This window comes from Trachemys scripta, chromosome 18 (genome assembly GCF_013100865.1).
Source record: "Trachemys scripta elegans isolate TJP31775 chromosome 18, CAS_Tse_1.0, whole genome shotgun sequence".
Lineage (NCBI taxonomy): Eukaryota > Metazoa > Chordata > Testudines > Emydidae > Trachemys > Trachemys scripta.
Window position 1 is genome coordinate 23,761,694 of NC_048315.1, and position 27,520 is coordinate 23,789,213.

Consider the following 27,520-nt stretch of genomic DNA (forward strand, 5'->3'; position numbering starts at 1 on the left):
CCTTAATCTTATTCCTCTGCGTCCTTCTAACTTAGAAACACCAGTTTTCAGTTGTTAATGGCAAAGTACAATCATGAATTATACCAAGCTGAACTATTTTGTGGATCACCTACTGACAGAGCCCAGAGAGCCATTCCAGACAGTTATTGTGGAGGGCCAACTACTTGCCAGAACAGTCCTACAAGCCTCCCTTGACGCCACTGATACTGCTTCCTGTTTGATTGCTACAGTGATAGTTATATGAGTCACTTCCTGGCTCCAACTCTTTGGATTCCCAAAAGAGGTCCAGAATACAGTAGAGGGCCTTTCTTTTGATGGGTCTAAGTTGTTCGCAGATAGCACAGAAAAGTCTCTGCAAATATTAAGGCACTGTAGAGCTACCTTACGTTCTTTTGGTACAGGTCTGTCTCATCTTACGCGGGGGTTCCGTTCCACGGTTAGCGCGTAAAGCAAAAACCGCGTATAGCCAAAACCCCATTGAGTTCAATGGCGGGCGAAATCGCCTGCACTCCAGGTTGTGACGAACTGGGCCTGTTCTCACTGTGGTCTGTGAATGCTGACAGGGGAGTGTGGCTGGAATAGTCTGCATTGGAGGATGGGAGACAGCCCGAGGGCGCATACCTGAGTGTGTAACACGAGAACCCAGGAAGGGGTTGAAGGCCATGTGACTCCTTAGCCCGGGAAACTGAACAAAGGCTGTGGGAGGGGTCGCTGAAGCCAGAGTGCTGGAAGCGGGCTGGAGAGATGGCTGGGAGGCAGAGATGGCTCTGACCCCCCCCCCCAAAGGGGGGTGGGCTGGGATGCCCTGGACCCCAAGCTGGACCTAACTGAGGGGGGCCCTGTTGTCTGTGCCTGCAAGACCTGTCTTGGACTGTATTCCTGTCATCCAAATAAACCTTCTGCTTTACTGGCTGGCTGAGAGTCATGGTGAATCGCAGGAAGCCGGGGGTGCAGGGCCCTGAGTCCCCCAATACTCCGCGACACAGGTATAGTATTAAAACTGTTGTTTTTCTCTCTTTTTTTTGCCGACCGCGTAAAGTTGAAATTGTGCATGTTAAATGCACGTAAGATGCGACAGACCTGTATTTACACACTCACCTATAAGAGAAAGTTCAATAAGTCCCAGAGGACCCAGAGATCCCACCCTGCCCAATTCCTTTCCTCCCAGAGGTCGTATGAATGGCACCAGAAGAGGCAGAGATTCCAGAGAAGGAAACAGTCCACTATCCACCTCCAAGCAGCAATTTTGACGGGTTGGTCGAGGGCTTAAATTACCATAGTCATCCTCTTCAGCTGCACCAATTCACCAGCCTTCCTCCCTTCGGTGACCGCCTTCAGCACTTCAGGCGGACTTGGGAGTTGATCACTACGGACAAGTGGGTTTTTGTGATCATCTTCACAGGATACACTATCCACTTTACTACATTTCCATCAAACCTCCCTTCACTGTCCCTCTTCAGGGACCCCCTCACAAGAGCTTGCTTCTTCAAGAAAGAGACACTCTGTTACGCTTGGGAGCTATAGAACCAGTCCCCATGCAGCACAGAAGGAAGAGGGTTTATTATAGGTACTTCCTGGTACCAACACCTGTGTGAAGGCACAAAAATTCAAAATGGTGACATTTGCAGTGGTAATTCTGTCACTAGAGCAAGGGGATTGGTTCTCTGCACCTTGACCTTCAAGATGCGTATTTCCATATCGCTATCCACCTATCCCACAAACGATTCCTATATTTCACTATCGGCCAGAATCACCTTCAATACCGAGTGCTCCCCTTTGGCCTGTCATCTGTCCCAAGGCTCTTCTCGAAAATCATGTCAGTAGTACCAGCGCAGCTCTGCAGGAAAGGTATCTTAGTATTCTCTTACCTGGACAATTGGCTACTGAAAGGCCATTCCCTGGAACTGACATCTTGAGCAACCTCCAAGGCCACAGATCTCTTCTTTCACTTGGGACTGCAATTGAACATCCAAAATCCACTTTGACCCCTGTGCAAAACTTCGAGTTCATAGGGGCACATCTTTATTCGGTAACAGCGAGAGCCTACCTTCCTCTGCACAGGTTTGTGGCCATTTCCAACATAGCTAACACAGTTCAGCTCAGCCCTCAAACTACAGTCAGGAACTCTCTTCAATTACTATAGCACATAGCAGCCACTACCTTCGTCACAGAACACACAAGACTTTGAATGCGCTGCCTTCAAGGGTGGCTCAAAACTGTTTATTCACCAAACAGACACAGTTTAAATATGCCTCTTTCCATACCTACCTCTGTAAACCAATCCCTCAACTGGTGGAAAGACCATCACAATGTGTGCACAGGAGTTCTGTTTGCACATCTTTCCCCAACGGTCGTCATAATGATGGACATCTCTCTGTTATGGTGGGGAATGCATCTAGACACTCACATGACCCAGGGCAAGTGGACATCACAAGAGGTGATGCTGCACATCAACCTCCTGGAACTCAGATTGGTCAGATATGCCTGTCTTCATTTCCTACCACTGCCCAGAGCGAACACATAAAGATCATGATGGACAATACATCATGCATGTTTTACAGCAGTCGCCAAGGAGGGGCAAGATCCCCCTCCTTCTGCGCCAAGGCTGTCAAGCTTTGGAATTGGTGCATATGCAACCGGATTGTCATCACAGCAGCCTGTCTCCCAGGGGTCAGAATGTGAACGCAGATGCATTCAGCAGGCACATCTTCGAAGACCATGAGTGGGAAATAGACCCCAGTAAATTACACCTTGTGTTCTGTCAATGGGGACACCCCTCCGGAAGACTCCTTTGCCACAGAGTTAAACAAGAAATGTACCCACTTCTGCTTGAGGGACAGACTGACTCTCCGGGCCCTGTGGGATACTTTTCACATTCAGTGGTCATCAACTCTCCTGTGCGCATTCCCACTGACTCCCCTAATAGCCAAAGCTATGCTCAAAATAAAGAAAAATAAAGCCAGAGTCATCCTAATAGTTCCAACCTGGCCCAGGCAAATGTGGTTTCCTTACCAGACACAGCTGACCATTTTGCTCTCCGATCATTCTCCACGCTGCTCCTCATCTCCTGTCCCAGGAAGACAGGCAGATTCTTCACCCCAATCTCACAGTGCTATGTCTCTGTGCATGGTTGGCCGATGGCTAACAGGACTAGAGGCAACCTGCTCAGACAACGTAAAAAGAATACTGACACATAGCAGGAAACAAGCTACTCACAGCATGTACTCTGAGAAATGGACGAGGTTTGCCAGTTGTTGTGACCTCAGGCATGCTTCACTGATGACCTCATTGCTTCCGGATATACTGGACAACCTTCTAACTCTAAAAATCTCGGGACTATCGATGAGCTGCATAAGAGTCCACCTGGCAGCAATCACAGCTTTCCACCCCCCGAGAGGATTATTCTGTCTTTGCAACCCACAGTGAGATTCCTCAAAGAATTGGAAACAGTCCAACATCCTACTCCAGTATGGGACCTCAGTCTGGTCCTTAAATGCCTCACAAGGCCACTGCTCCATTTGTCAATGAAAATGGCATTCCTGATAGGCGTCACGTCAGCACGATGGGTTGGAGAAATGGGGGCCATGGTGGCATGCCCCCCTTTCACTGTATTTTTTTAAGGACGAGGTCACGCTGAGGCCCCACCCCAAATTCTTACCCAAGGTTTCTTCTGAGTTCCATATCAATCAGCCCATTCACCTGCCTATCTTCCACTCCAAACCACATCTAGGTAACCAGGAGGCACTTCTGCACACCCTTGACGTCAGGAGAGCCCATGCCTTCTGTCTGGATAGGCCGGAGTCCTTCAGAAAGACCCACAGGCTGTTCGTCTTGCTAGCAGATAGAGCAGAAGCGTCTGCAACCTCTAACCAGAAGCTTTCCAAGTGGATATCTGCCTGCATTGACTTTTGTTACGAATCTCACAGTATTCAACCACTCATTCTACAAGGTCCATTGCCTTTTCTTTGGCCTTCCTTAAGAATGTGCCCATTATTGAGATCTCTAAAGCTGCTACTGGGGACTTACCTCAGTTGGGGTTGTGCTTGGAGGCCAGCCCAAGCAACCACTGCTGTGGCTCCACTGCCATTTGTAGCGTTGTAGGCAGAGCTAGTGTGTGTACGTCTGCCCCCCTAGGGAATGATATCTCTCAGCTGCGGTGCAGACATACCCTTGGAGCAGCCTGGTAGCTGCTCTAAGTTGTGTCAGGGCTGGCTCAGCTCCAAGAATAAGGGCATTGTAACTTGCTCGCTGAACCCCTCTGTCTTTCCAGCACTGAGTGGAGCTCTGATGCAGGAGAGCAGCTAGTTCAGGGAATTGTCAGCCACCAGTGGGGGTGGGAGAAAAGGGTTTGAGATTCATAATTAAAAGGCCCTTGATGGAGGCCCTTGGAGAGTGTGAGTGTTTCTGAGGTAGCAGCAATCTGATTCATGCTTTCAATCTGTGGAATTTCTTTTAGCAGCTGGGGGGAGGGGTGTCTCAGAGGAACTCAACACTTATTGTGTACTAATTGGGAGAAGAATGTTCCCTAAATTGAGGATTTTGTTATGCTTTGCAGTGTCTTGATTTTTGGTTAATGAAAATGCTGATATGTGGTTTTAAATCTCTGTTTGCTCTTTTCCTTGCTGACAGAATACCTTGGATTGCATGCAGGTACTGAGATAACTGAGCAGGGCATTTTCCTCCTGCTGCTGCTTAACTCTGACTCTTGTGTGGGGTGTATGTTAGACATGGATTCCTGTCATGTTCGTGTGGTGTCAGCTTTAACAAGTAGAGCTAAAATAATTCAAAGGGTGCTACTGCTGCTGCTTTGATAGAGCAGAGCACTTACCTTTTCTTTCTCTGACAAAAATCCTACACAATGGCTTGGTTGTTTTTCAGTTTTTGTGAGCTTTTCCAGGTTTTCTATTTTTTTCAGCTTCTCTGGCTTGGTTTACATGCAGAGTTAGGTTGACATACAGCAGCTTATGTCAACCTAACTATGTCAGTGTCTACACTACAGCCTTGCTCCCGCCGATGTAAGTGCCCTCCTACACCAACATAACTCCACCTCCACAAGCGGCGTAGGGCTTATGTGGGTGTAGTTATGGTGATCACTGTGTTTCTTAAATCGGCTGTTGGCTGTCTTGTCAATTTCACGGCTCCAGTTGAGCTGTGAAATTGACAAGAAAGCCACCTCTCTGCTCCTCAGATGGGCTGCTGCCTGGTCTCCACTCCAATCTGGGCTGCCACCCGATTCTCCCTGCTGGGAGCCATGCTGCCTCCCGGGGTCTTGGCTCCCTGCTCCTCCAGTCTGACTCCAGGCACGGCTCTCCCTGCCTGAGTGCTGTAACTATATAGACCTATGATTTAAGTATAGATCACACCCTAGAGGAGAAGGGGAATTGGTGGGGTAACTTATGTTTACAGATAAGGGGTTAGCTAATGGGTGGAATGAGCAGTCTTTGTGCATGGAAGAGCAGGGAAAAGGCAGAGGTATGAATAGTTAGCAGTCTTTGGTTTGTTAGAATCTAAAAACTTCTATAAGGGGAGCAGGGCATCAAATCACCTGGCTCAGTGCAAAGCTGACTAGCTCTCATTTGTTAGTCTTAACAGTGTTGAATAGCCTAGGGGTGGTCTCTCATGCTCACTGTATTCAGTGTGAAAGCTGTTGATCCAGTGATGTGAGGCAAGTAACAGAATGAACTCAAGTGCTGCAAATGGTTAATTCCTCGAAAGTAAAATGCAGACATTGTCAGGAGTTCATAGAATCATAGGGCGGGAAGGGACCTCGAGAGGTCATCTAGTCCAGTCCTCTGCACTCAAGGCAGGACTAAATATTATCTAGACCATCCCTGAAAGGTGTTTGTCCAACCTGCTCTTAAAAATCCCCAATGATGGAGATTCCACAACCTCCCTAAGCAATTTATTCCAGTGCTTAATCACTCTGACAGGAAGCTTTTCCTAATGTCCAACCTAAACTGCCCTTGCTGCAATTTAAGTCCGTTGCTTCTTGTCCCATCCCCAGAGGTAAAGAAGAACAATTTTTCTCCCTCCTCCTTGTAACAACCTTTTATGTACACCTCTACCCCGATATAACGCTGTCCTTGGGAGCCAAAAAATCTTACCGCGTTATAGGTGAAACCACATTATATCGAATCTGCTTTGATCCGCCGGAGTGCGCAGCCCCGCCCCCCCGGAGCGCTGCTTTATCGCATTATATCCGAATTTGTGTTATATTGGGTCACGTTATATAGGGGTAGAGGTGTACTTGAAAACTGTTATCATGTTCCCTCTCAGTCTTCTCTTCTCCAGACTAAACAAACCCAATTTTTTCAGTCTTCCCTCATAGGTCTTGTTTTCTAGACCTTTAATCATTTTTGTTGCTCTTCTCTGGACTTTCTCCGATTTGTCCACATCATTCCTGAAATGTGGTGCCCAGAACTGGACACAATACTCCAGTTGAGGCCTAATCAGCGTGGAGTAGAGCGGAAGAATTATTTCTCATGTGTTGCTTACAAAACTCCTGCTAATACATCCAAGAATGATATTTGCTTTTTTTGCAATAGCGTTCACTATTGACTCATATTTAGCTTGTGATCCATTATGACCTCCAGATCCCTTTCCGCAGTACTCTTTCCTACGCAGTCATTTCCCATTTTGTATGTGTGCAACTGATTGTTCCTTCCTAAGTGGAGTACTTTGCATTTGTCCTGATTGAATTTCATCCTATTTACTTCAGACCATTTCTCCAGTTTGTCCAGATCATTTTGAATTTTAATCCTGTCCTCCAAAGCACTTGCAACCCCTCCCAGCTTAGTATCGTCCACAAACTTTATAAGTGTACCCTCTATGCCATTATATAAATCATTGATGAAGATATTGAACAGAACCGGACCCAGAACCGATCCCTACAGGACCCCACTCGTTATGCCCTTCCAGCATGTGTGTGAACCACTGATAATTACTCTCGGGGAACGATTTTCCAACCAGTTATGCACCCACCTTATAGTAGCTCCATCTAGGTTGCATTTCCCTAGTTTGTTTATGAGACGGTCATGTGAGACAGTATCAAAAGCCTTACTAAAGTCATGATATACCACATCTACCACTTCTTTCCATCCACAAGGCTTGTTACCCTGTCAAAGAAAGCTATCAGGTTGGTTTGACATGATTTGTTCTTGACAAATCCATGCTGACTGTTACTTATCACCTTATTATCTGCTAGGTATTTGCAAACTGATTTCTTAATTATTTGCTTCATTATCTTTCCGGGTACAGAAGTTAAGCTGACTGGTCTGTAATTCCCTGGGTTATCCTTATTTCCCTTTTTATAGATGGGCACTATATTTGCCCTTTCCAGTCTTCTGGAATGTCTTCTGTCTTGCATGATTTTTCAAAGATAATTGCTAATGGGCTCAGATATCTCCTCAGTCAGCTCCTTGAGTATTCTAGGATGCATTTCATCAGGGCCTGCTGATTTGAAGATATCTAATTTGTCTAAGCAATTTTTGACTTGTTTTTTCCCTGTTTTAGGCTCGATCATTCCTCATTTTCACTGGCATGCACTATGTTAGATGTCCAATGAGTTTTAGATCATTGAAGATCTCCTGGTTAAGCCAGGGTGGTCTCTTATCATACTGCCTATCTTTCCTACACTGTGGGATAGTTTGCTCTTGTGCCCTTAATAATGTATCTCTGAAAAACTGCCAACTGTCTTCAATTGTTTTTCCTCTTATACTTGCTTCCCACGGGAGCCTACCTATCAACTTCCTGAGTTTGCTAAAGTGTGCCTTCTTGAAATCCATTGTTTTTATTTTGCTGTTTTCCCTCCTACCATTCCTTAGAATCATGAATTCTATCATTTCATGATCACTTTCACCCAAGCTGCCTTCCACTTTCAAATTCTCAACCAGGTCTTCCCTATTTGTCAAAATCACATCTAGAACAGCCTCCCCCCAGTAGGTTTCTCCACCTTCTGAAAGAAAAAATGGTCTCCAGTACATTCCAAGATCTTGTTGGATAATCTGTGCCCTGCTGTGTTATTTTCCCAACAGATGTCTGGGGAGTTGAAGTCCCCCATCACCACCAAGTCCTGAGCTTTGGATGATTTTGTTAGTTGTTAAGAAACTGAATGGAAAGGTCTTGTGCTCATCTGAACAAGGACAAGAGATTCAAATGTATCATTTTTAGAGTTGGTCAAAAATGAGAATTTCTTTTCTACAGAAAATTCCAGTAGTTTTCATTCCAAAGTGTGATGAAAGTTTGACATATCAAAAATATTCACGGAATGGAAAGCTTTGAAAAATATTGATTCAAAATTTTTCATTTTGATGTTTCTGATTTAAACTAAATGTTCAGAGGGGAGACTGTAGTGCCTCATGCGTAAGGCTACGTTTTAGTCACAGACAGGTCACGGGCAGTGACAAAAACTCATGGCCTGTAGCCTGTCCATGACTTTTACTAAAAATACCTGTGACTAAAACTTGGGGAGAGGGGCTGTCCGGGGGCCCCGCAGGTGCTGGTGGAGGGCAGCTTGGGTGCTGGGGGGAGGGCAGTGTGCGGCCCAGGATCCCTACTGGTGCTGGAGCGGGGGTGAGCCCCGCGGCGCTAGGCCCAGGACTCCCGGTGGTCACGAAAAGTCACAGAATCTGTGACTTCCATGACCTCCATGACAAACTCGCAGCCTTCAGCCTTAATCATGAGAGACGTAGTCCCACAGGGGGGCCCAGCCCATAGAGAAGAATAGATGTAAGGCACCCAAACGACAACTCCTCCCATGAGGCACCACTGCCTCTCAGGCAGACCCAGATTAGTGTTGAACTGACCTGAAAAATTAAAAATTTGGGGGAAATTGGAGATTTTCTTGTGGAAACTACATTTTCTGTTGGAAAAGTATTTAGACGGGACATTCCTGACAGGCTCTAATACGTTTTGTTTGTTTGTTAGGAGTTAGGGGTGTTAAAGGATAGGTGGTGGTTGGTTCCTGGAAGCTGTGTGGGCTTGGGGCATTGAGGGAGTCGGGTGGGGGAGCTGCAGTAGGTTATGTTGGAGGTGGGTTATGTGTATTTTTAAACCCGTTGGGGCAGGCGCACAGGAAGGGGAGGCACTCTGGGGCCAGAAGCCAGGGGAGTGCAGGTGACCCTCAAGTGATCCTCGTAGCCCCCACATCTCCCTCTGGAGAATCACCTCCTCTGCTTTCCTACTTCTGCTGCAATCCACAGTCCCCCATGAAAAACAATTCCGGGAGGTGGGTTGTCTGACATCAGTGGGGCGTGTGCAGGTTCTTGGATAGTCCAGGGGCCTTGATGCTCTGTTGCTCCCTGGAGTCTCTCACTCGTGGATGAACTTGGCCCAGGAGGGGAATGTTAGGGCTCCTGCCCCCAGTGGTTTGGCGGGGAGGCTGCTGGAGGCCTCATGTCCCAGGGAGGCTCCCTAGATTAGCTAGGTCTGGTGGAGTCCCTTTTGGAGATATGACTTTGATGTGAAAAGCCTTCCCATCTCCCCGATCTCAAAGGGCCTTGTTTGACTGGCCTCTAGCCCCTCCTACATTTTCTCCTGTATGGGAGTGAGTAGGGGAAATTGCAGGCCCAAAGCAGCTTTCCAGTGATGGCTCATCTTGGGTTTAGAGTGGAACCAATCCTAAACTTGTCGGTTGGGACTGGGATTTTCAAAGGGCCTATGGCCTGGGGGCTGCCATCCCCTACTGATCATCTCTGGGATCTGGGCAACTCCATCCTTTCATCCTCTGAATATCCCAGCTCCATTACATGGAAGGACACAGCAAAGACTGCTGCTATTAGAGCCTTGTCCCAGTTCAGGCCTGTGTTTGTACCTCACTTTGCTTTGCTTCCCTGCCAGGCCCAGGTGAGAGATCTGGAGGATCAGTGCCGCAGCCACATCGAACAGTTCAGCCTCCTGTCTCAGGAACTCAAACGATTCCAGCTACAGACAGGAAAGACTGGCCCTCTGACCTCAACATTGGTGACTTCTGAGCTCCCGCTTATGCCCTGCTGTTCCATCCCTCAGTCCCAGTGCCGCCCGTGGGAGAAGGGTAACTGCTGCCAGAAGTGGATGAGTTAATACATTGTCTGTTGGCTTCCTTGAGTGCAAATAGAACCAATTAGGATCAATAATGGGAATAATTCGCTCATCTCTTTAGTTCCTTGTAAAACCCCACTAACATATGTCTGAGACTGACTTAGAGCTACACATACTTAACACTTCAGTTGTTAGAGGGAAATATTCCACGGACACTTTATATTTACAAAAGGGGTCTTTAATTCCTAGCCCCAAACTACTAAACATTTGCTTGGAATAATTTCCCAGATAATTAGGTCTATGCCCAGCAGTAAATGGTGTTAGTTGGGGAGGAGGAGGGTACAATAGTTAACAATGGGGGAGGGAAGGATAGCTCAGTGGCTTGAGTATTGACCTGCTAAACCCAGGGTTGTGAGTTCAATCCTTGAGGGGGCCATTTGGGGATTTAGTTGGGGATTGGTCCTGCTTTGAGCAGCGGGTTGGACTAAATGACCTCCTGAGGTTCCTTCCAACCCTGATATTCTATGATTCTCTAAATGCAAATTTCAGCACAGCCTTGGCTCTGGAGCCACTAATGATGCCGCCATAATATTTGTGTTTAAATGCAAGGTAACATGCAAGCAGATTGAGGGAGAGCATCTGGGCCCTTTGTAAGGATTGCAGGTGCAAGCCCTGATCAAATGCTGTCCTCATCCATTGAAACAACTTACCAAGGGATGAGGTGGATTCTCCATCCCTTGGAGCTTTAAATTGAGCTTGGGTGTCTTTCTCAAGGATACTTTCTAGTTCCGCCAGCAGTTGTGGGCACTCTGGGTGACACTTTCTGGCTGGAGTCATGCAGGAGGTCAAATTAAATTATCATAATGGTCCTTTCTGGCCTTGTAAATCTATGAATTTATGCACTTTAGGCAATCATCAAAGCAATTTCCTCAGCTGTGCATCTTGTGGACTCTCTCTGTGAGGGATGAAATTCACCCTTGTACAGAGGATCTTCACACTACTTGTGCACCATTTAAATCACACTTAAGGCATCATAAATTTGAGCCGGGCAAAAAATCGTCTTTGGTTGCTGGCAATTGAAAAAATTGAAGAAAAGCTTTATTTTGGGTCAAATGAAAAATGAACTTTTTCAAAGTTTGTAGTGAATCGAAAAAGTCCAAGAACATTTTGAGTCAGGTCTAACAAAATGTTTTGTTTGCTCTGATTTGAAAGCTTTTGTTTCAGTTTCACCATTTCACTGAGTGAGGGAGGAGGTGATGGTGCGCCTTGCAAGTCTTAGCCTGGAATGTTTCAGCATTACTGAAACATTTCAATTTTTCGATGGGGTGGAAATGGTTTAGCAAACTCTGCACAAAATCACAGCTGGTTTAGGGTTGACTGAAACGGCATTTTTCTGCGAATAAACTATTTGCCAAAAATTTGCCCAGCTTTACTTCGGTCCTTGTGTTGTTCCTGTGCCTAGGGGCAAATTCATCCTAGCGGTGCAGAGTTCCATGCAAACCAACAGAAGACAATAACACTGTCCTAGTGTCACTGATATTTTTGCTTGCATTACTGGTGCAAAGGAAACTAGCTTGGCTCCCAGAGGAGCCACATCTGGGTATGGAAATTGAATGGTGGGCCGTAAATGCTCATGAAATTGGGGGTTGGGGTGCAGGAGGGGGTGCGGGTTCTGGGGTGGGGCTGGGGATGAGGGGTTTGGTGCAGGAGGGGGCTCTGGGCTCGGGCTTAGGGGTTCGGAGGGTGGGAGGGGGCTCAGGGCTGAGGCAGGGGCTTGGGGCACAGAAGGGGTTCAGGGGTGCAGCTCCCGGAAGCAGCGGCATGTCCCCCCTCCAGCTACTATACGGAGGCACGGCCAGGCAGCTCTGCCCCGTCTGCAGATGCCGCCCCTGCAGCTCCCATTGCCTGCAGTTCCCAGCCAATGGGAGCTGTGGGGGCAGTGCTTGGGGCGGGGGCAGCGTGCGGAACCCCCTGGCTGCCCCTACGCATAGGAGCTAGAGGGGGACATGCTGCTGTTTCTGGGAGCTGCGCGGAGCTGTGGCACGCATGTGTGGAGCGGCCCCCGACCCTGCTCCCCGGCTGGAGCGTGGGAGCAGGGCAAGCCCCAGACCTTGCTCTCTGGCTAGAGCTCGAGGGCCGGATTAAAATGGCTGGCAGGCTGGATGTGGCCCACGGGCTGTAGTTTGCCCCCCCCCCCCCCCGCTGACCATTGATTTATGTAGGCCAGATAGAGTCCCTAGTGCAGTGGTTCTCCCCCTCTTTACCATTGTGGGCCACATATGCTGCTCTCCATATGTTATGTGGGTCGCATCCACACAATATATATTCTTCTTTGAGTGCTTGCGCATGCCGATTCCAATTAGGTGTGTGTGCGCCACGTGCACAGTTGTTGGAAGGTTTTCCCCCTAGCAGCACCCGTCATTTTGGCCGGGGAGTCCTCTGGGTTGGGCGCCTTCATGGCGGTGAATATAGGTCCCTGCCAACCTGCCGCTTCTTCAGTTCCTTCTTACTGCCAGTGACATTTGTTGGAACTGTGGTTGCTTGCCTTAGTAAGTGCTCCCCCTAGTGTTTGTATTTAGCTCTCTGTAAATAGTTATTCCTTAGAGTAAGTTAGTTTAGTTGGTTTGTTTTCTAGGAGTGGAGGTCCTTCTCCCACCCTAATTTGTCTCCCCTTTGAGGTTCGGGACATGCCTCGATCCCAAAGATTTAACCCTGCGGAACCTGCCTCAAGCCCTTGCCAACGGGCGACCCCCACAACTCTTGTCTCGAGTGTCTGGGGGAGGTGCACCAAACAGCATGGTGCAAGATTTGTAAAGGGTTCCGCCCAAGGACTAAAAAAGAACGGGACTTCAGGCTGAAGTAGATCCTGATGGAAGCAGCTCTTCGTCCCCAGCTGGCTCCATGCTGACAGGATCCGGCACCAAGCACCTCCGTGCAGAGCGCTCCGGCCTCTGTGCGAGAAACGGTGTCGAGGAAGGATTCTGGCCATAGAGATCCCCGGCGCTGACATTCCCCGGCGTCGAAGCTCGCAGAGGCAGCCCGGCACCACTCGCACTCTCCAGTGCCGCATAAGCGGCACAAGAAGGTGGACAGGTCGCTCGCCTGAACCAAGAGCAGCTGGGTCGGACAGTGCAGGAGCACCCGGCGCCGACATCACAGAGCCGGCACTGTCGACTTTGGTCCCGCAATGGGGTCTGTCGAGTCCGGTGCTGTTGGACTCTCCTGATTGAGAGTGCCAGGTGGATGAGCTAGAGCTCCCTTCCACCCCGGACACTTTTGAGGCAGCGAGGGAATTGGTTGCCATGACGGTTCTGCCGTTCCCCGTCAGCTGGGATAGACCTCCGATGCTGCAGCGCACGGCACCATCCAGAGGCAAGCTGGCAATGATGAGGCCCCGCTCACCATCTCCGTGGCATCGCTCCCCATGGCACTGCTCCCCACAGCACCGGTCTCCAGCACTGTCCCCGTGGCACCTGTCCCCCTGGCACCGGTCCTCGGCATCGTCATCCCGGCACCAGTCCCTGGCACCGCCACAGCAGCACCGCTCTCCGGCACCGTCCCCACAGCACCGCTCTCTGGCACCGTCCTGCTCAGCGCCACTGTGGTCTTTGTGCTCAAGATCCTGAACATCAGACTCAGAGGTGGAGTCCTATTACTCGATTGGACCGCCACAGACATAGGCAGGACGTGAGGCTAGTGCCGGGGTAAGTGCAGTGTCAAGGGCCCGTGCAATGGCCATTTTGGACCCCGTGGGCGTACCACCAGGCCCAGGGCATGCACTCCGGGGTTCTCACTCTGTGGTGTTGGAAGCCTGGGTGCCTCCGCCAGCCACGGACCATCCCACCCCTTGGGGCTCCGAAACTGCGTCGCGGCACGGCATGGAGCTGCGTCCAGATCCCGGGCCCACCACCAGCCTGAGCCTGCGGTCAGCGACGAGGAACATGCACCAAGCAGGACGAGTCCAGAGGGCGAGGAGGGCCCGGTGCCTCCTCTGGCCTCGTCGTTGTCCTTGCTGGATGAAGTGGTGGCGGGGTCTTCCTCCTCTGGGCCACCCCCCATTGACAGTAGAGCACACCAGGACTGCGTAGGGTTGCTCACAATATGGGGCTTCAGGCTGAGGAGGTAGTCGAATCGGAGGACCCGATGGGTCCTAACTTCGGAGGGGCCATCTAGGGTGGCTTTGCCCCTCATGAAGACTATTCAGGCCACTACAAAAACCCTGTGGCAAACCCCTGCCTCCATTCCCCCTACAGTGAAGCGTGTGGAGAGGAAGTATTTCATCCCCTCTAAGGGGTATGAGTACTTATTTAATGACCCACAACCCTGCTCACTTGTTTTGGCCACGGTGAATGAGAGAGGCAGGGGCAGCAAGGGCCGACCCCGAAATCTAAAGACTCAGAAAAGCTGGACCTCTTCGGACGGAACGTTTACTCGACCGGAGGGCTCCAGCTCAGGGTTGCTAACCAACAGGCAATCCTGAGTAGATCTCATTTCAACTCATGGAACTCCATGATGAAATTCAAGGAGTTGGTCCCATCTGAATCCAGGGCAGAGTTTGCGGCCATCGTGGACGAGGGCAAGGCAGTGACACAGACCTTTTTACAGGTCTCACTGGACGCTGCAGACTCGGCCACGCGAACCTTGTCCTTGAGCATAGCCATGAGGAGGAGTTCACGGCTCGAAGTGTCCGGCCTTCCTCCTGAAGTTCAACGGACAATTCAGGACCTGCCTTTTGATGGCACGGAGCAAACAGATTCCAGGCTTCACAGACTAAAAGATTTGCAGGCTACCTTAAATTTGCTGGGCCTGCACACCCCTGCTACCCAGCGAAAACATTTTAAACCTCAGCCCCCGCAGCGCTTCTACCCTCCTCGGCCCAGGCAGGACTTCTTAAGGAAGCGGAGTAGGAATGGCAGGCCTAAGCCTCCCCATCCTCCACCCAGCCAAGGCCAGGGCTCGGCAAGGCAGGCATCGGGCTCTCTAAGCAGGCCTTTTGAAGGTGCTCCTGGGGACGACGCACCAGTCTATTCACTGGATCCTTATCCCTGTTTCCTGAATCATCTGTCCCACTTTTACCGTGCTTGGTCCCAGATAACTTCAGACCGCTGGGTCTTTTGCATGGTAGAAGTGGGATATTTTCTCCAATTCTGCTCCTCTCCTCCCTCCCATCCCCTTTCCCGATCCCTCTTCAGGGACCCTTCTCATGAGCATCTCCTCATGCAGGAGGTCTAAATGCTCCTCATTGCAGGAGCAGTGGAGGAGACTCCTCAGGAGAGATAAGGGGCAAGCGGTTCTATTCCCATTATTTCCTAATCCCCAAAGCCAAAGGGGGCCCCAGACCCATCCTCGATCTGCGAGGCCTCAACAAATTCATAAATAATTTGAGCTTCCTTATGGTCTCTCTAAACGCAATCATTCTGTCTCTGGATCCGGGAAACTGGTATGCCGCCCTCGACCCCAAGGACGTGTACTTCCACATAGCTATAATTCCAGCTCAGGTTCGTGGTCAACCACAACCATTACCAATTTATGGTCCTCCCCTTTGGTCTGTCAGCGGCCCCTCGAGTGTTTACCAAATACATGGCAGTCATCGCCGCCTTCCTATGACCGAGGCAGATGCAGATATTCCCATATCTTGATGACTGGCTGCTCAGGGACTGCTCCAGGGAGCAAGTGGAGAGTCAGGTCAGCCTGATAAGATACACCTTCGACAGATTGGGTCTCCTTCTCCACGAGCGCAAATCAACTCTATCCCCTTTGCAGAGAATAGAATTTATCGGAGCAGTGTTGGACTCAGGTCAGGCCAGGGCATCCCTGCTGGAATCTCAGTTTCGGACAATGACAGACATCATAGAAAACTTCAAGTGGTACCCCACCACCACAGCAAGGAACTGCTTGAAACTCCTCAGCCACATGGCAGCACATACGTATGTGGCATACATGTGAGACTGAGGCTCAGACTTCTCCAGGCCTGGCTGGTGTCAGCCTATCAGCCAGGGCTCAACAGTCTAGACAAGGTGGTCACCCTCCCGGTGCCAGTTCTCGAGTCTTTCCACTGGTGGCTCAACCCACAGAAGGTATGCATGGGAGTCCTTTTCACAAAGCCCTATCCCTCCCAATCCCTGGTGACAGATGCGCAGTGTTGGGATGGGGTGCTCACCTGGGAGACCTTCAGACCCAAGGTCTCTGGTCACAAGAAGAGCTCTCACTCCACATCAATGTGAAGGAGCTGAGAGTGGTCCTCCTGGCATGCCAGACCTTCCAGGCCCACTTGCAAGGGAAATGTGAGGAGGTGATGATGGACAACACAACTGCGATGTTTTATATAAACAAGCAGGGTGGAGCTCGTTCCTCTCCCCTATGTCGGGAAGCCTTCAAGCTTTGGGACTTCTGCATAGCCCACTCCATTCACTTGGGAGCTGTGACAGACCCAGACCAGTGGAGTACAGGAGTCTGGTAGAGGGCAAATATACTGGTCACTGGATGAGTAGTTTTCTGTTCCATGAGTGAGCCAGAGCAGGGGCTGCACTAGAGTAATCAGGAACCTGCTAGAACCAGTTAAGGCAGGCAGGCTAATTAGGACACCTGGAGCCAATTAAGAAGAAGCTGCTAGAATCAATCAAGGCAGGCTAATCAGGGCACCTGGGTTTTAAAAGGAGCTCACTTCAGTTTGTGGTGCGAGTGTGAGGAGCTGGGAGCAAGAGGGACAAGGAGCTGAGAGTGAGAGGGTGTGCTGCTGGAGGACTGAAGAGCACAAGCATTATCAGACACCACGAGGAAGGTCCTGTGGTGAGAATAAGGAAGGTGTTTGGAGGAGGCCATGGGGAAGTAGCCCAGGGAGTTGTAGCTGTCATGCAGCTGTTACAGGAGGCACTATAGACAGCTGCAGTCCACAGGGCCCTGGGCTGCAACCCTGAGTAGAGGGTGGGCCCGGGTTCCCCCCAAACCTCCCAATTGACCTGGACTGTGGATTCTTCCAGAGGGGAAGGTCTCTGGGCTGTTCCCCAACCCACATGGTGAATCTCTGAGGCAAGAAAATCCGCCAATAAGCACAGGACCCACCAAGATAGACGAGGAACTTTGTCACAGAGCATTTTACCTCCCAGGTTTCCAGAACGAGTTGGCGGACTATTTCAGCAGATCCTTCCACAATCACAAGTGGTCCAGCTGCCTGGATATGGTGTACAACATTTTCCAAAGGTGCGGGTTCCCCAAAGTGACCTGTTCGCCATGGAGAGCAACAGAAAATGTCCCCAGTTCTGTTCCTTCCGGAATCACAGTCCGGGCTCCCTCGCGGATGCGTTCCTCCTCCCCTGGACGGACCATCTGTTGTACGTGTTCCCATCGTTTCACTCATCCACAAGGTTCTGCTCAAGATCTGCAGGGACAAGACTACAGTCATACTGGTAGTGCCAGCCTGGCCTGGCCAGCACTGGTATACCATGCTCCTGGAGCTGTCAGTGGACGCTCCAGTCTCGTTGCTCCTGCTTCTGGACCTGATCACCCAAGACCACAGTCGTCTTCATCATCCTGACCTCGAGTCTTGTCACCTCACCGCTTGGAAGCTTCATGGCTAAACCCAATGGAGCTGATGTGCTCGGAGCCATTAGGGAGCTTCTGCTGGGCAGCAGGAAACCCTCCACCAGGGCTACCTACCTGGCCAAGTGGAAAATGGTTGCAATCTGGTGTTCTCAGGGTTGTGCTCTCCCGATGCAGGCGCCTATGCCACTCATCTTAGACTACCTATTACACTTAAAACAGCAGGCCTCTTGGTTTCATCTCTCCAGGTCCACCTGGCAGCCATTTCAGCTTTCCACCTGGGAGTGGCCAGCTGTTCAGTCTTTGCCAGTTGCTTCCTGAAAGGTCTAGACAGGCTATACCCGCAGGTTAAGCAACCAATCCCGGTGTGGGACCTTAACCTGGTCCTTTCCAGACTAATGGGGCCCCTGTTTGAACTCCTAGCAACTTGTTTATTGCTCTACCTATCATTGAAGGTGGCTTTCCTAGTCGCCATTACGTCAGCATGGAGAGTCTCTGAGCTTAAAGCCCTAACCTCCGATCCTCCTCATACCATTTTTTATACAGACAAGGTACAACTTAGGCCTCATTCAGCCTTTCTTCCAAAGGTTGTCTCCCAGTTCCATGCCAATCAGGACATTTTTCTACTGGTCTTTTACCCTAAGCCTCATGCGGTGGCTGGGAACAAAGATTCCGTGGACGTTCAGAGAGCTCTGGCTTTTTACATTGAATGCACAAAACCGTTCTGTAAGTCAAACCAGTTGTTTGTGGCGGTTGCGGCTAGAATGAAAGGCCTTCCGGTGTTGTCACAGAGAATTTCATTGTGGATCACATCCTGTATCCCGGCATGCTACAATCTAGCAAAAGTTCCGGCCCCTGCACTAACGGCTCATTCAACTAGAGCGAAGGCTTCCTCGACAGCATTCCTGGCCCATGTCCCGATCCAGGAGATCTGCAGCGCAGCGACATGATCCTCAGTTCACCCCTTCACCTCTCATTATGCCATTAACCAGCACGCCAGGGATGATGCTCCATTCAGCAGAGCGGTGCTTCAATCAGCGATTCCATGAGCTCCGACCCCACCTCCTAGTTAGGGCTTGGGAGTCAGATAATTGAAATCAACATGAGCAAGCACTCAAAGAAAAACGGTTACTCACCTTCTCGTAACTGTTGTTCTTTGAGATGTGTTGCTCATGTCCATTCTAAGACCCACCCGGCTTCCCCTCTGTCGGAGTAGCTGGCAAGAAGGAACTGACCAGGCGGCATGTCGGCAGGGACCTATATACACCGCCATGAAGGCGCCACCCCAGGGGGCTCCAGAGCCGACCCGACGGGTGCTGCTAGGGGAAAAGCCTTCTGACAACTGTGCATGTAGGTGCGCGCACACCTAATTGGAATGGACATGAGCAACACATCTCGAAGAACAACAGTTACAAGAAGGTGAGTAACCGTTTTTACTATCTGTATGGCCCTGAGGATGTCATATGAGCTGCAGCTGTGTGCTGATTGGGCTGCAAGTGGCCCACGGGCCATGGGTTGAGAACCACTGCCCTAGAGAGACAAGGTGGGTGAGGTAATATCTTTTATTGGACCACCTTCTGCTGGTGAGAGAGACAAGCTTTCAAGCTACACAGAGCCCTTCTTCAGTCTGAGAAAGTGTCACAAGGTTGAACAGATTGTTTAGCATAACTAGTCAGCACATGTTCTAGGGAACCATTCAAGGTGAAGTGGCCTGTTAACATCCCTGTGGTGTAAGTTAATTCACAGTGGGGCTGGTGCAGACAAGCCCACAGGTTCAGCAAGCCCTAACGAGCTCCTTAATAGCTCCCCTACCTCCTGTGCAGAGTGGACCTCCGTGAAGGAGAGGATTTGGCCCACAGCAGCATGCAGGGCTGAGTATTACATGTCAAGCGCCTGATCCTCCCTCCCTTATATTAGTTCCATCCGGTAACTTGAGTGTAACTGTTCTGGGTGTAGGTGCAAGGAGAAACAGGGCTAAACGTGTTTCCACAGCTCGAAGCTAAGCCTCTGGGTAGATCCCTGCTATAGAGTGTGTCCGCACTGCAGCACCCTGGTGCTCACAGCAGCTCTTGTTCTGCTCTGCTGGCTGCTTGGAGTAACAAATGGAATGTTTTGTTTCAGATCCAGATGTTGCCCCTGCACGTCCTGCTCTTCAGTGCACTAAGAAGATTCATGATGAAGGGAGTAAAGAGCTGGAATCATTACCTCAGATCCCGGATCCCATGTCTAGTGTCACCAAAATTCCAGGCTCAGGTCCTGCTGCCACATCTCAGAAGCAAGTCAAGAGACTGGAGTCCCAGTCAAGCTCTTCGAAATCAGAATCCATGCAGAACAGTCCCAAGTCCTGCCCCACTCCAGAGGTCAGTGCTGTTTCTGGTGTCCCTTGTCATTACCCAGGTGGGGATAAGCACATCTTGGGATCAATGCATTTACTAGCTCTGCTTTCCTCCGCTTGCAGCTACCTCTTAAACCTGTGTCTGGGAACTAGCGAATCCTGTGGAAAAATAATAGAAAACTTGCAGAAAACTGTTGAAGGGATTTGCTCCCTCTTCACTTGGCAATACCCTGTGATGGCCATTTGTACAGATCATTGCAGTCTGAGAGGAACGCAGACAACCCGAGAAAAGCCCTAGGAAATGTATAGCAAATTTCCTGAATGTTTTCAATTTGTGTTTAGTTCTGGATAGTCTTTGTTGTGACTTCACAGCCCTGGGTTGCCACACGATATCTGGGTACTGGAGCTTGTAGTAGTGGTTTAGCAGCATGAAGGCATGTGCCTGTGCCCTGCTGTCCTTGGCATAGAGCCAAGAGGGGCACGTACTGGTGCAAACATCGCTGTTAGACTTATTAGCAGCTGTTGGTGCAGGAGATCATGAAGGGCTGCTGAGCTGGTGACAGCAGATGCGGACAGGTTTTATTGACTTTGCTTTCCCCTTCCTCTCAGATCTCAGAGATGTGATGGCAGCTGCTCCCTCTGCCCAGTAGGTCTCGTGTATGGATTCCTGTGAGGCTCAGTCCTGTCCCCTCCCTTATTTAATGTTCCCATTAGATCACTAGGGGAGCTCGTGAAAATCTAGGTCTAGTAAGAGAGTGCCTCTTTCTTCTTCTGATGCTATGTCCACTCTCCGATGTACTCTCTTAGCCAGCAGAGTAGGTTCAGGGCTAAGAGCCAGGAGAGCCTGAGTTCTAGGCTCCCCCTTCCTGCTGACTATCTCTCTTAATACTGTGAACTTCACAAGCCCTCTTTAAGCTTCACAGCATTCCTACAAGGTGAACAAATATCATTGTACTGACAGGGTGACTGAGTCACAAACAGATCAGCTGATGTACCCAAAGTCATAGCTAGGATTGGAACCCAGATTCCCCGCGCATGAACTGTATCTCAGTTTCAGGGTGATTGCACCTGACTTTCCCCCTCCATGGTCCCCGGAGGGCACTCACTTAAGGTTTCTGGCTCCCAGCCGTCACCTCTCTGGAGAGGAGACCGTGTCTCTCTCCCTGCTGACTGGGGTTTTGAGGCTGCACAGCTCCCTGCCTTACACTGTGTTATCTCCAGCAAGCCAGTCCATCTAACAGCTAGTGCCGGGTCATTGCTTTCTCTCCGAGGGCTGGGAACAGTGTATCGGCAGCAGTTACAAGTGAATGCCCAGTTCTTCCTCACGTCGTGTCCCTATGGGTGCGCCACTCTAGGTGTATCTGTGCCCCTGCACCTCTAATCGGAGATTTTTGGTAGCAGTGTCCATTGAGCTTGCACATGCCCTGTCCCTCCCTTGTGGTCTGCCTCAATGCTATCTAACACTGCTTGGGTGAACCCCCCCACCCCAGTTCCTTCTCAACCGCCTTTGGCCTCAGAAGGAGCAAGCAGTCAGCCCTTCCTTATCTGCATCATTAGCATAAGTAGTAGTTGTTTTGGGGGTTTTTTTGTTCTCCTTAATAGCTAGTTTTTCCTTTTTACTCTGTTGGGATTAAAGGGAAAAAAAAGAAAAAGAACTTTGGTTTACAGTTCCTGCCCTGTCTGGGGGGATTGCCCCTCATCCCCCTAGGCGTTTAGAAGACTACGGGCTTGTCTACACTGGCAAGTTTTTTCAATGAAACTCATGTTGCCAAGGAAAAATCAATAAAAGCAAAGTTGCCAAAGCGTGTCTACATTTGCTCCCTCTGTCAACAGAGCGTGTCCACATTCGGGGCACCTTTGTCGACAGTGAGAGCAGTGGACTGTGGGTATGTATCCCACAGTGCCTGGCGACACCATCTGTCGCTAGGTGTTGTGGGAATGCGGAAACGGAGCGCGGCGCATCCTGGGATGTGCAAAATGTACCGTCATGCACCACGTGTCCCACCCCATCAAAGGTCGCTGGCTTCCTTTCGCGCTGTTTTTCCAACTCTCATTCTTTTGTTGTGTGCACCAGCATCTGCAGTCAGAGAGGATGGGTCCCGCACTTCTCTCCTATGCGCTGTTAGCTGTCGTGAGGACATCACTCATGGCAGCACAGTTACTCGCAGAGTTAGCAGAGGATGAATCGCATGCACCTGAGTGTGATATGGATGGCAGCAACTTATCAGTGCTTTGTATCAGAGGGGTAGCCGTGTTAGTCTGGATCTGTAAAAGCAGCAAAGAGTCCTGTGGCACCTTATAGACTAACAGACGTATAGGAGCATGAGCTTTTGTGGGTGAATACCCACTTCTTCAGATGCATCCGAAGAAGTGGGAATTCATCCACGAAAGCTCATGCTCCTATACGTCTGTTAGTGTATAAGGTGCCACAGGACTCTTTGTTGCTTTTATCAGTGCTTTGTGCATTCACGGAGCAGCTGCATATGGTAGAGTGTCGCTTTTGGGCTAGGGAAACAAGCCCTGGTTGGTGGGATCGCATTGGCAGGCAGGTGTGGGATGATGAGCAGTGGGTACAGAACTTTAGGATGCGTAAAGCAACCTTCCTGGAGCTATGTGCTGAGCTGGCCCCCGACCTGCGGCGCAAGGACACCAGATTGAGAGCTGCCCTTCCGGTAGAGAAGCGTGTTGCAATCGCTGTGAGGAAGCTGGCGAATCCAGCTGCTACCGGTCAGTCGCAAATCAATTTGGAGTAGGAAAGTCCACTGTTGGGGCTGTATTACTCCAAGTGTGCAGGGCAATAAAACACATTCTGCTGCATAGGACCATGACTCTGGGAAATGTGCATGACATAGTGGCTGGCTTTGCAGAGATGGGTTTCCCTAACTGTGGCGGGGCGATTGATGGCACACACATTCCAATTTTAGCGCCAGACCACCTTGCCTCTGAGTACATCAATAGGAAGGGATACTTCTCCGTGGTGTTGCAGGCGCTTGTGGATCACCGGGGGCGTTTCACGGACATCAATGCAGGCTGGTCAGGAAAGGTGCATGACACACGCATCTTCAGGAACAGTGGCCTGTACAGAAAGCTGCAGGCAGGACTTCCGTTCCAGACCACAAGATCACAGTGGGGGATGTGGAAATGCCCATAGTAATCCTGGGAGACCCGGCTAACCCCTTACAGCCCTGGCTCTTGAAACCTTACACAGGGCACCTGGACATCAGCAAGGAGTGTTTTAACAACAGGCTGAGCAGGTGCCGCATGGTAGTCGAATGTGCTTTTGGCCGTTTGAAAGCTCACTGGAGGTGTCTCAATGGCAGGCTAGACCTTACCAAGGATAATATTCCTATAGTCAGAGCTGCGTGCTGCACTTCGCATAATCTGTGCGTGAAATGTTTGCTCAGGTGTGGAGCACTGAGGCAGAGCGCTTGGCTGCACAGTTTGACCTGCCAGATGCTAGGGCTGTCAGAGGAGCCCAGAGGGCTGCTATTAACATCAGAGAGGCCTTGAGGAACCACTTGGACAATGAGGGGCAGTAACACATGTTTGCTTCGGAATTGCTTCCCTATTGCATCCATGTACAATTTTGGAGCCCAAGATCCATGTGACACAATGCTTTAGAAGCCTGTTCCCGAGAGTGAATTGCTTGCTATTCGCTTTTGTAGGACACAGAATAAAAACGCTGTATTATTAAATACCTTCGCCTTTAGTTATTGTTAAAAAGGGTAAAACCTCCCAAGTGTGTGTAGCTCCAGCTATCATTGTGCAAGCTGTGAGAGGGGGTGGAGTGACGGGGAAACTCAGGAGTGCTGTGAAGTGAAAAAGACAGTGTGGGCGTAGAGGGAGTTGGGGTTGGCAAAGAATTGTGCATCTGCGGCAGTGGCGCTCAAACTCAGATTTGCTCAGTCTGCAGCTGTATCAATGACTTGCGCGGCTCTGTCTGATCCTCCATCACTTTTATCATTCGCTCCGTCGCTTGCCTAGCAAAATCAGCATTCTCTTTCTGTCCTGCCTTTCAGCTTCCCAGCGCTCTCTGTGTTCCCTGGTCTGTCTCTCATCGCGCTGTATAACCCCGCAGAACATGTCGTCTTTGCTGTGCCTAGGGTTTTTTCTTATCTGCCGCAGCCGGTTGGCGAGGGAGTGTGAAGCAAAGTCTGTGCTGAACAGAAGAGGGATTGTTACATTCCAGCAAACGATTGAAACATTTTAGTAAAAAGGGCATTTTGCTGGTAGAAATCACTTTCTCTTTGAGACTCTAGGCAGGCACACAGCTTTGCGAACACCCCAATCATGAAGAGTTTCGAGAGTGGGGGGAAGGCAGTTGTGTGTACGGTCAAAACGGTCACGGCTGGCAGGGCAGCTTTGCAGGGAACTCATTCTAAAAGTATCCCACACTTTTTCACAGGTGGCCACCTGCTGGCTGACATCTCGCTGCTGAGGGTGACCAGAGAAACCAGGGCTCGGCTGCTGAATGCTTGCAGCTTTCACCCCGGTCTATATGCTGCTCAGCTATGCACCGCTTTGGTCCCAGCTCCAGTGATTGCTAAATGGCAGGGGACAGTTTCCTACAATGGGGGAACTAACCAGGCTGCAATCCCTTGGAATCTGCGGCAGAGGATTAACAAGTACCTCTTGGAAACTTTCCAGAGCCTCTCTCTGGCGGATTCCCTGCAGGTCTCGAGGTCCATCTACACCCTGCTTGGCTGTGCAGATTAGCTACACAGGGCAATGTTCAGCTCACAGAAAACACTACCTGCCTCCCACTTTTCGATTCCCTACACAAGCCACAGCAAATTATCTGGAGTTTCATCTGCTTCCTGCTCCCCGTTGAGCACTTCTGAAGTGGAGAAAAATTGCAGTGGGGGAGGTTTAGGTTGGATATTAGGAAAAACTTTTTCACTAGGAGGGTGGTGAAGCACTGGAATGGGTTACCTAGGGAGGTGGTGGAATCTCCTTCCTTAGAGGTTTTTAAGGTCAGGCTTGACAAAGCCCTGGCTGGGATAATTTAGTTGGGGACTGGTCCTGCTTTGAGCAGGGGGTTGGACTAGATGACCTCCTGAGGTCCCTACCAAACCTTCTCAAAGCAGGACCAATCCCCAACTAAATTATCCCAGCCAGGGCTTCGTCAAGCCTGACCTTAAAAACCTCTAAGGAAGGAGATTCCACCACCTCCCTAGGTAACCCAGTCCAGTGCTTCACCACCCTCCCAGTGAAAAAGTTTTTCCTAATATCCAACCTAAACCTCCCCCACTGCAACTTGAGACCATTACTCCTTGTTCTGTCATCTGAGAACAGTCTCGATCCATCCTCTTTGGAACCCCCTTTCAGGTAGTTGAAAGCAGCTATGAAATCCCCCCTCATTCTTCTCTTCTGCAGACTAAACAAGCCCAGTTCCTTCAGCCTCTCCTCATAAGTCATGTGCTCCAGCCCCCTAATCATTTTTGTTGCTCTCCGCTGGACTCTTTCCAATTTGTCCACATCCTTCTTGTAGTGTGGGGCCCAAGACTGGACACAGTATTCCAGATGAGGCCTCACCAGTGCTGAATAGAGGGGAATGATCACATCCCTCGATCTGCTGGCAATGCCCCTACTTATAGCTCTAGCTCGACTTCTTCATCCTACAATTTCAGCCTCCGGGTCATCCCCTCTTTCAGCTGCATGTGAAGTATCCACGGGACAATCGGCGATGGAGGTGGGGTCACAACCGAGGATAGCATTCAGCTCCTTATAGAAGCGGCAGGTCTTAGGTGCACCACTGGAGTGATGGTTCGCCTCCTGCGCCTTATGGTACGTCTGCCTTATCTCCTTGATCTTCGCTCTGCCCTGCTGGGTGTCCCAATCACAGCCCTTTTCGCACAAGCCTTGAGAAATTTGCCCATGAGTGTCCCGATTCCTACGGGTCACTCGCAGCTGCGACTGAACAGACTCCTCTTCCCCTATATTGATCAGATTGAACAATTCCGCGGTGGTCCAAGCGGGAGCGCGTTTGGTGCAATAGGCAGCCATGCTCGCCTGGGAAGCTCCTGTGGGAAGCCAGCAAGCAGGAAATGAGATTTAAAATTCCTGGGGCTTGCAAGGGGGAGGGGTGGGTTGGCTGCAGGGCAGTGGAGTTCAAACCGCTGACCAGAGCGGCAGCATGGGAATTGTGGGATACTTTCCTGGAGGCCAGTAAAATTAAAAAAAAAAAACAGTGGTGTCTACACTGGCTGTTTGTCGACAATAAAGGGAGGGGAAGTTTTTTGTCGCCAAATCTAGGCGGCTTTTTTTTTTTTAAAGTGACCTTGCAGTATGTACGCTATCGCTGTTTTGTCGCCAAAAGCCAGGTGTAGGCACAGGAGTTATTTATGGTGAGGAAGACCTAGAGACTATGATGATGGGTGTGGGATAAACATCTAGACAGACAGAGAAGAAATGGAGATTGGGCAGGGGTAGAGTGCTAGAGATCTCTCCCCACCACTCCTCACTGCTTCCTGGAGGCCAGGGGAGGTAGAACAGGTGGGACCTGCCCCACTTGCAACATCCAGGAGATTCTCAAGAGGAGAGAAGAAAAGAGAAAGTTCCTCCACCCTTCCAGCAGGCAGGGGGCTGCACAGGTATAAAAGACTGAGAATGAGATGTTGGCTCAATTGAAAACAGTGGGCCAGTCTGTATTCCACCTTGGTTCCATGGCCCGCCAGGGATATTAGTTGGCAGATTCTTCATGGAGCCGTGAGCATGGATGTGTTCTTAGTGCGGTTCACCCCATCCCTGACGCCTGCCCTTTTTGCGGCACGAGGAGGACCCTGGTGTACAACTACCTCAGGTGCGCCAGGTTGCAGCCCCTTTTCTGGCACCTCCAGAACCTTCTCCTCAGGTTCTGGCTGCCCTTTTCCCTGCACCTCCTGATCTACGCACAACCCATCTATGGCCTCACAAACCTCCTCATCAGACTCCTCCTGGCACTGGCCAATGTGGCTGTCCACCATACCAGGAGGAGAATGCTGAATGGGGAGGTTCTCTGTGACTGTGGGCTCTATTTCCGCTCCTCCCTTCGATCCGTGTCTGGGCAGAGTTCCTCTGGGCTGCGTCACCCTTAATATACAAAGGTGGCTACAAAAGATGGAGCAGGGTCCAGGGGTGGCACTTTCCCAGCTGCTGGGGATGGCAGAGGTTTCAGGCTTCTTACCAGGAACTTGCCCCCTGACCTCTCTAGAAGTCCTCTGTCACCTCTTCTTTCATATCTACCTTGGACTGTAGATTTAGTCCTCTGACTACTAGGTGTATTTTTGTGTCCTGGAGCCAAGAATGTGCATCTGTTACCAATTCTAGCTCCTCACAGCAGTTCGTACAGATAGTTTAACCATTCTTTGTTTCTATGTGTAGTATAGTACTGCTGTAATCAGACTGTACACACCAGCTCAGAAATAAGATTTCTGTTGTTGCACTGCTGTTGTGATCTTTCTGCCACTGTTCCTTTAGTCAGAGCTGTAGCTTCTCTCTCCTTATTTTTGTGTTTCTTAGGTGGACACTGCAAGTGAAATGGAAGAACTGGATGTTGATAGCATTTCTTTGATTCCAGAGTCAGAGAGCCAGGGCCCTGCAAAACTCCAAGTCTTCCTAGCTCGTTACAGGTATTGAACTACACCCAAG

General features: G+C 50.1%; 1 protein-coding gene across 16 annotated transcripts in view; it reads left to right on the forward strand.

The window, feature by feature from the left end:
* The window catches only part of TSPOAP1 (TSPO associated protein 1), a 171,614-nt gene that overhangs the window by 81,970 nt on the left and 62,124 nt on the right, over positions 1-27,520 (forward strand). For 15 of the 16 annotated variants that reach the window (XR_004643463.1, XR_004643465.1, XR_004643466.1 and 12 more), the window contains 3 exons: positions 9,838-10,054; positions 19,678-19,916; positions 27,392-27,501. Coding sequence is in view for 11 of the 16 variants with exons in the window: in XM_034752887.1 (XP_034608778.1) it covers positions 9,838-10,054; positions 19,678-19,916; positions 27,392-27,501 (566 nt within the window). In the remaining 5 variants the exon portion in view is untranslated. The remainder of the gene's footprint in view (positions 1-9,837; positions 10,055-19,677; positions 19,917-27,391; positions 27,502-27,520) is intronic. The other variant, XM_034752889.1, reaches the window with a different exon arrangement.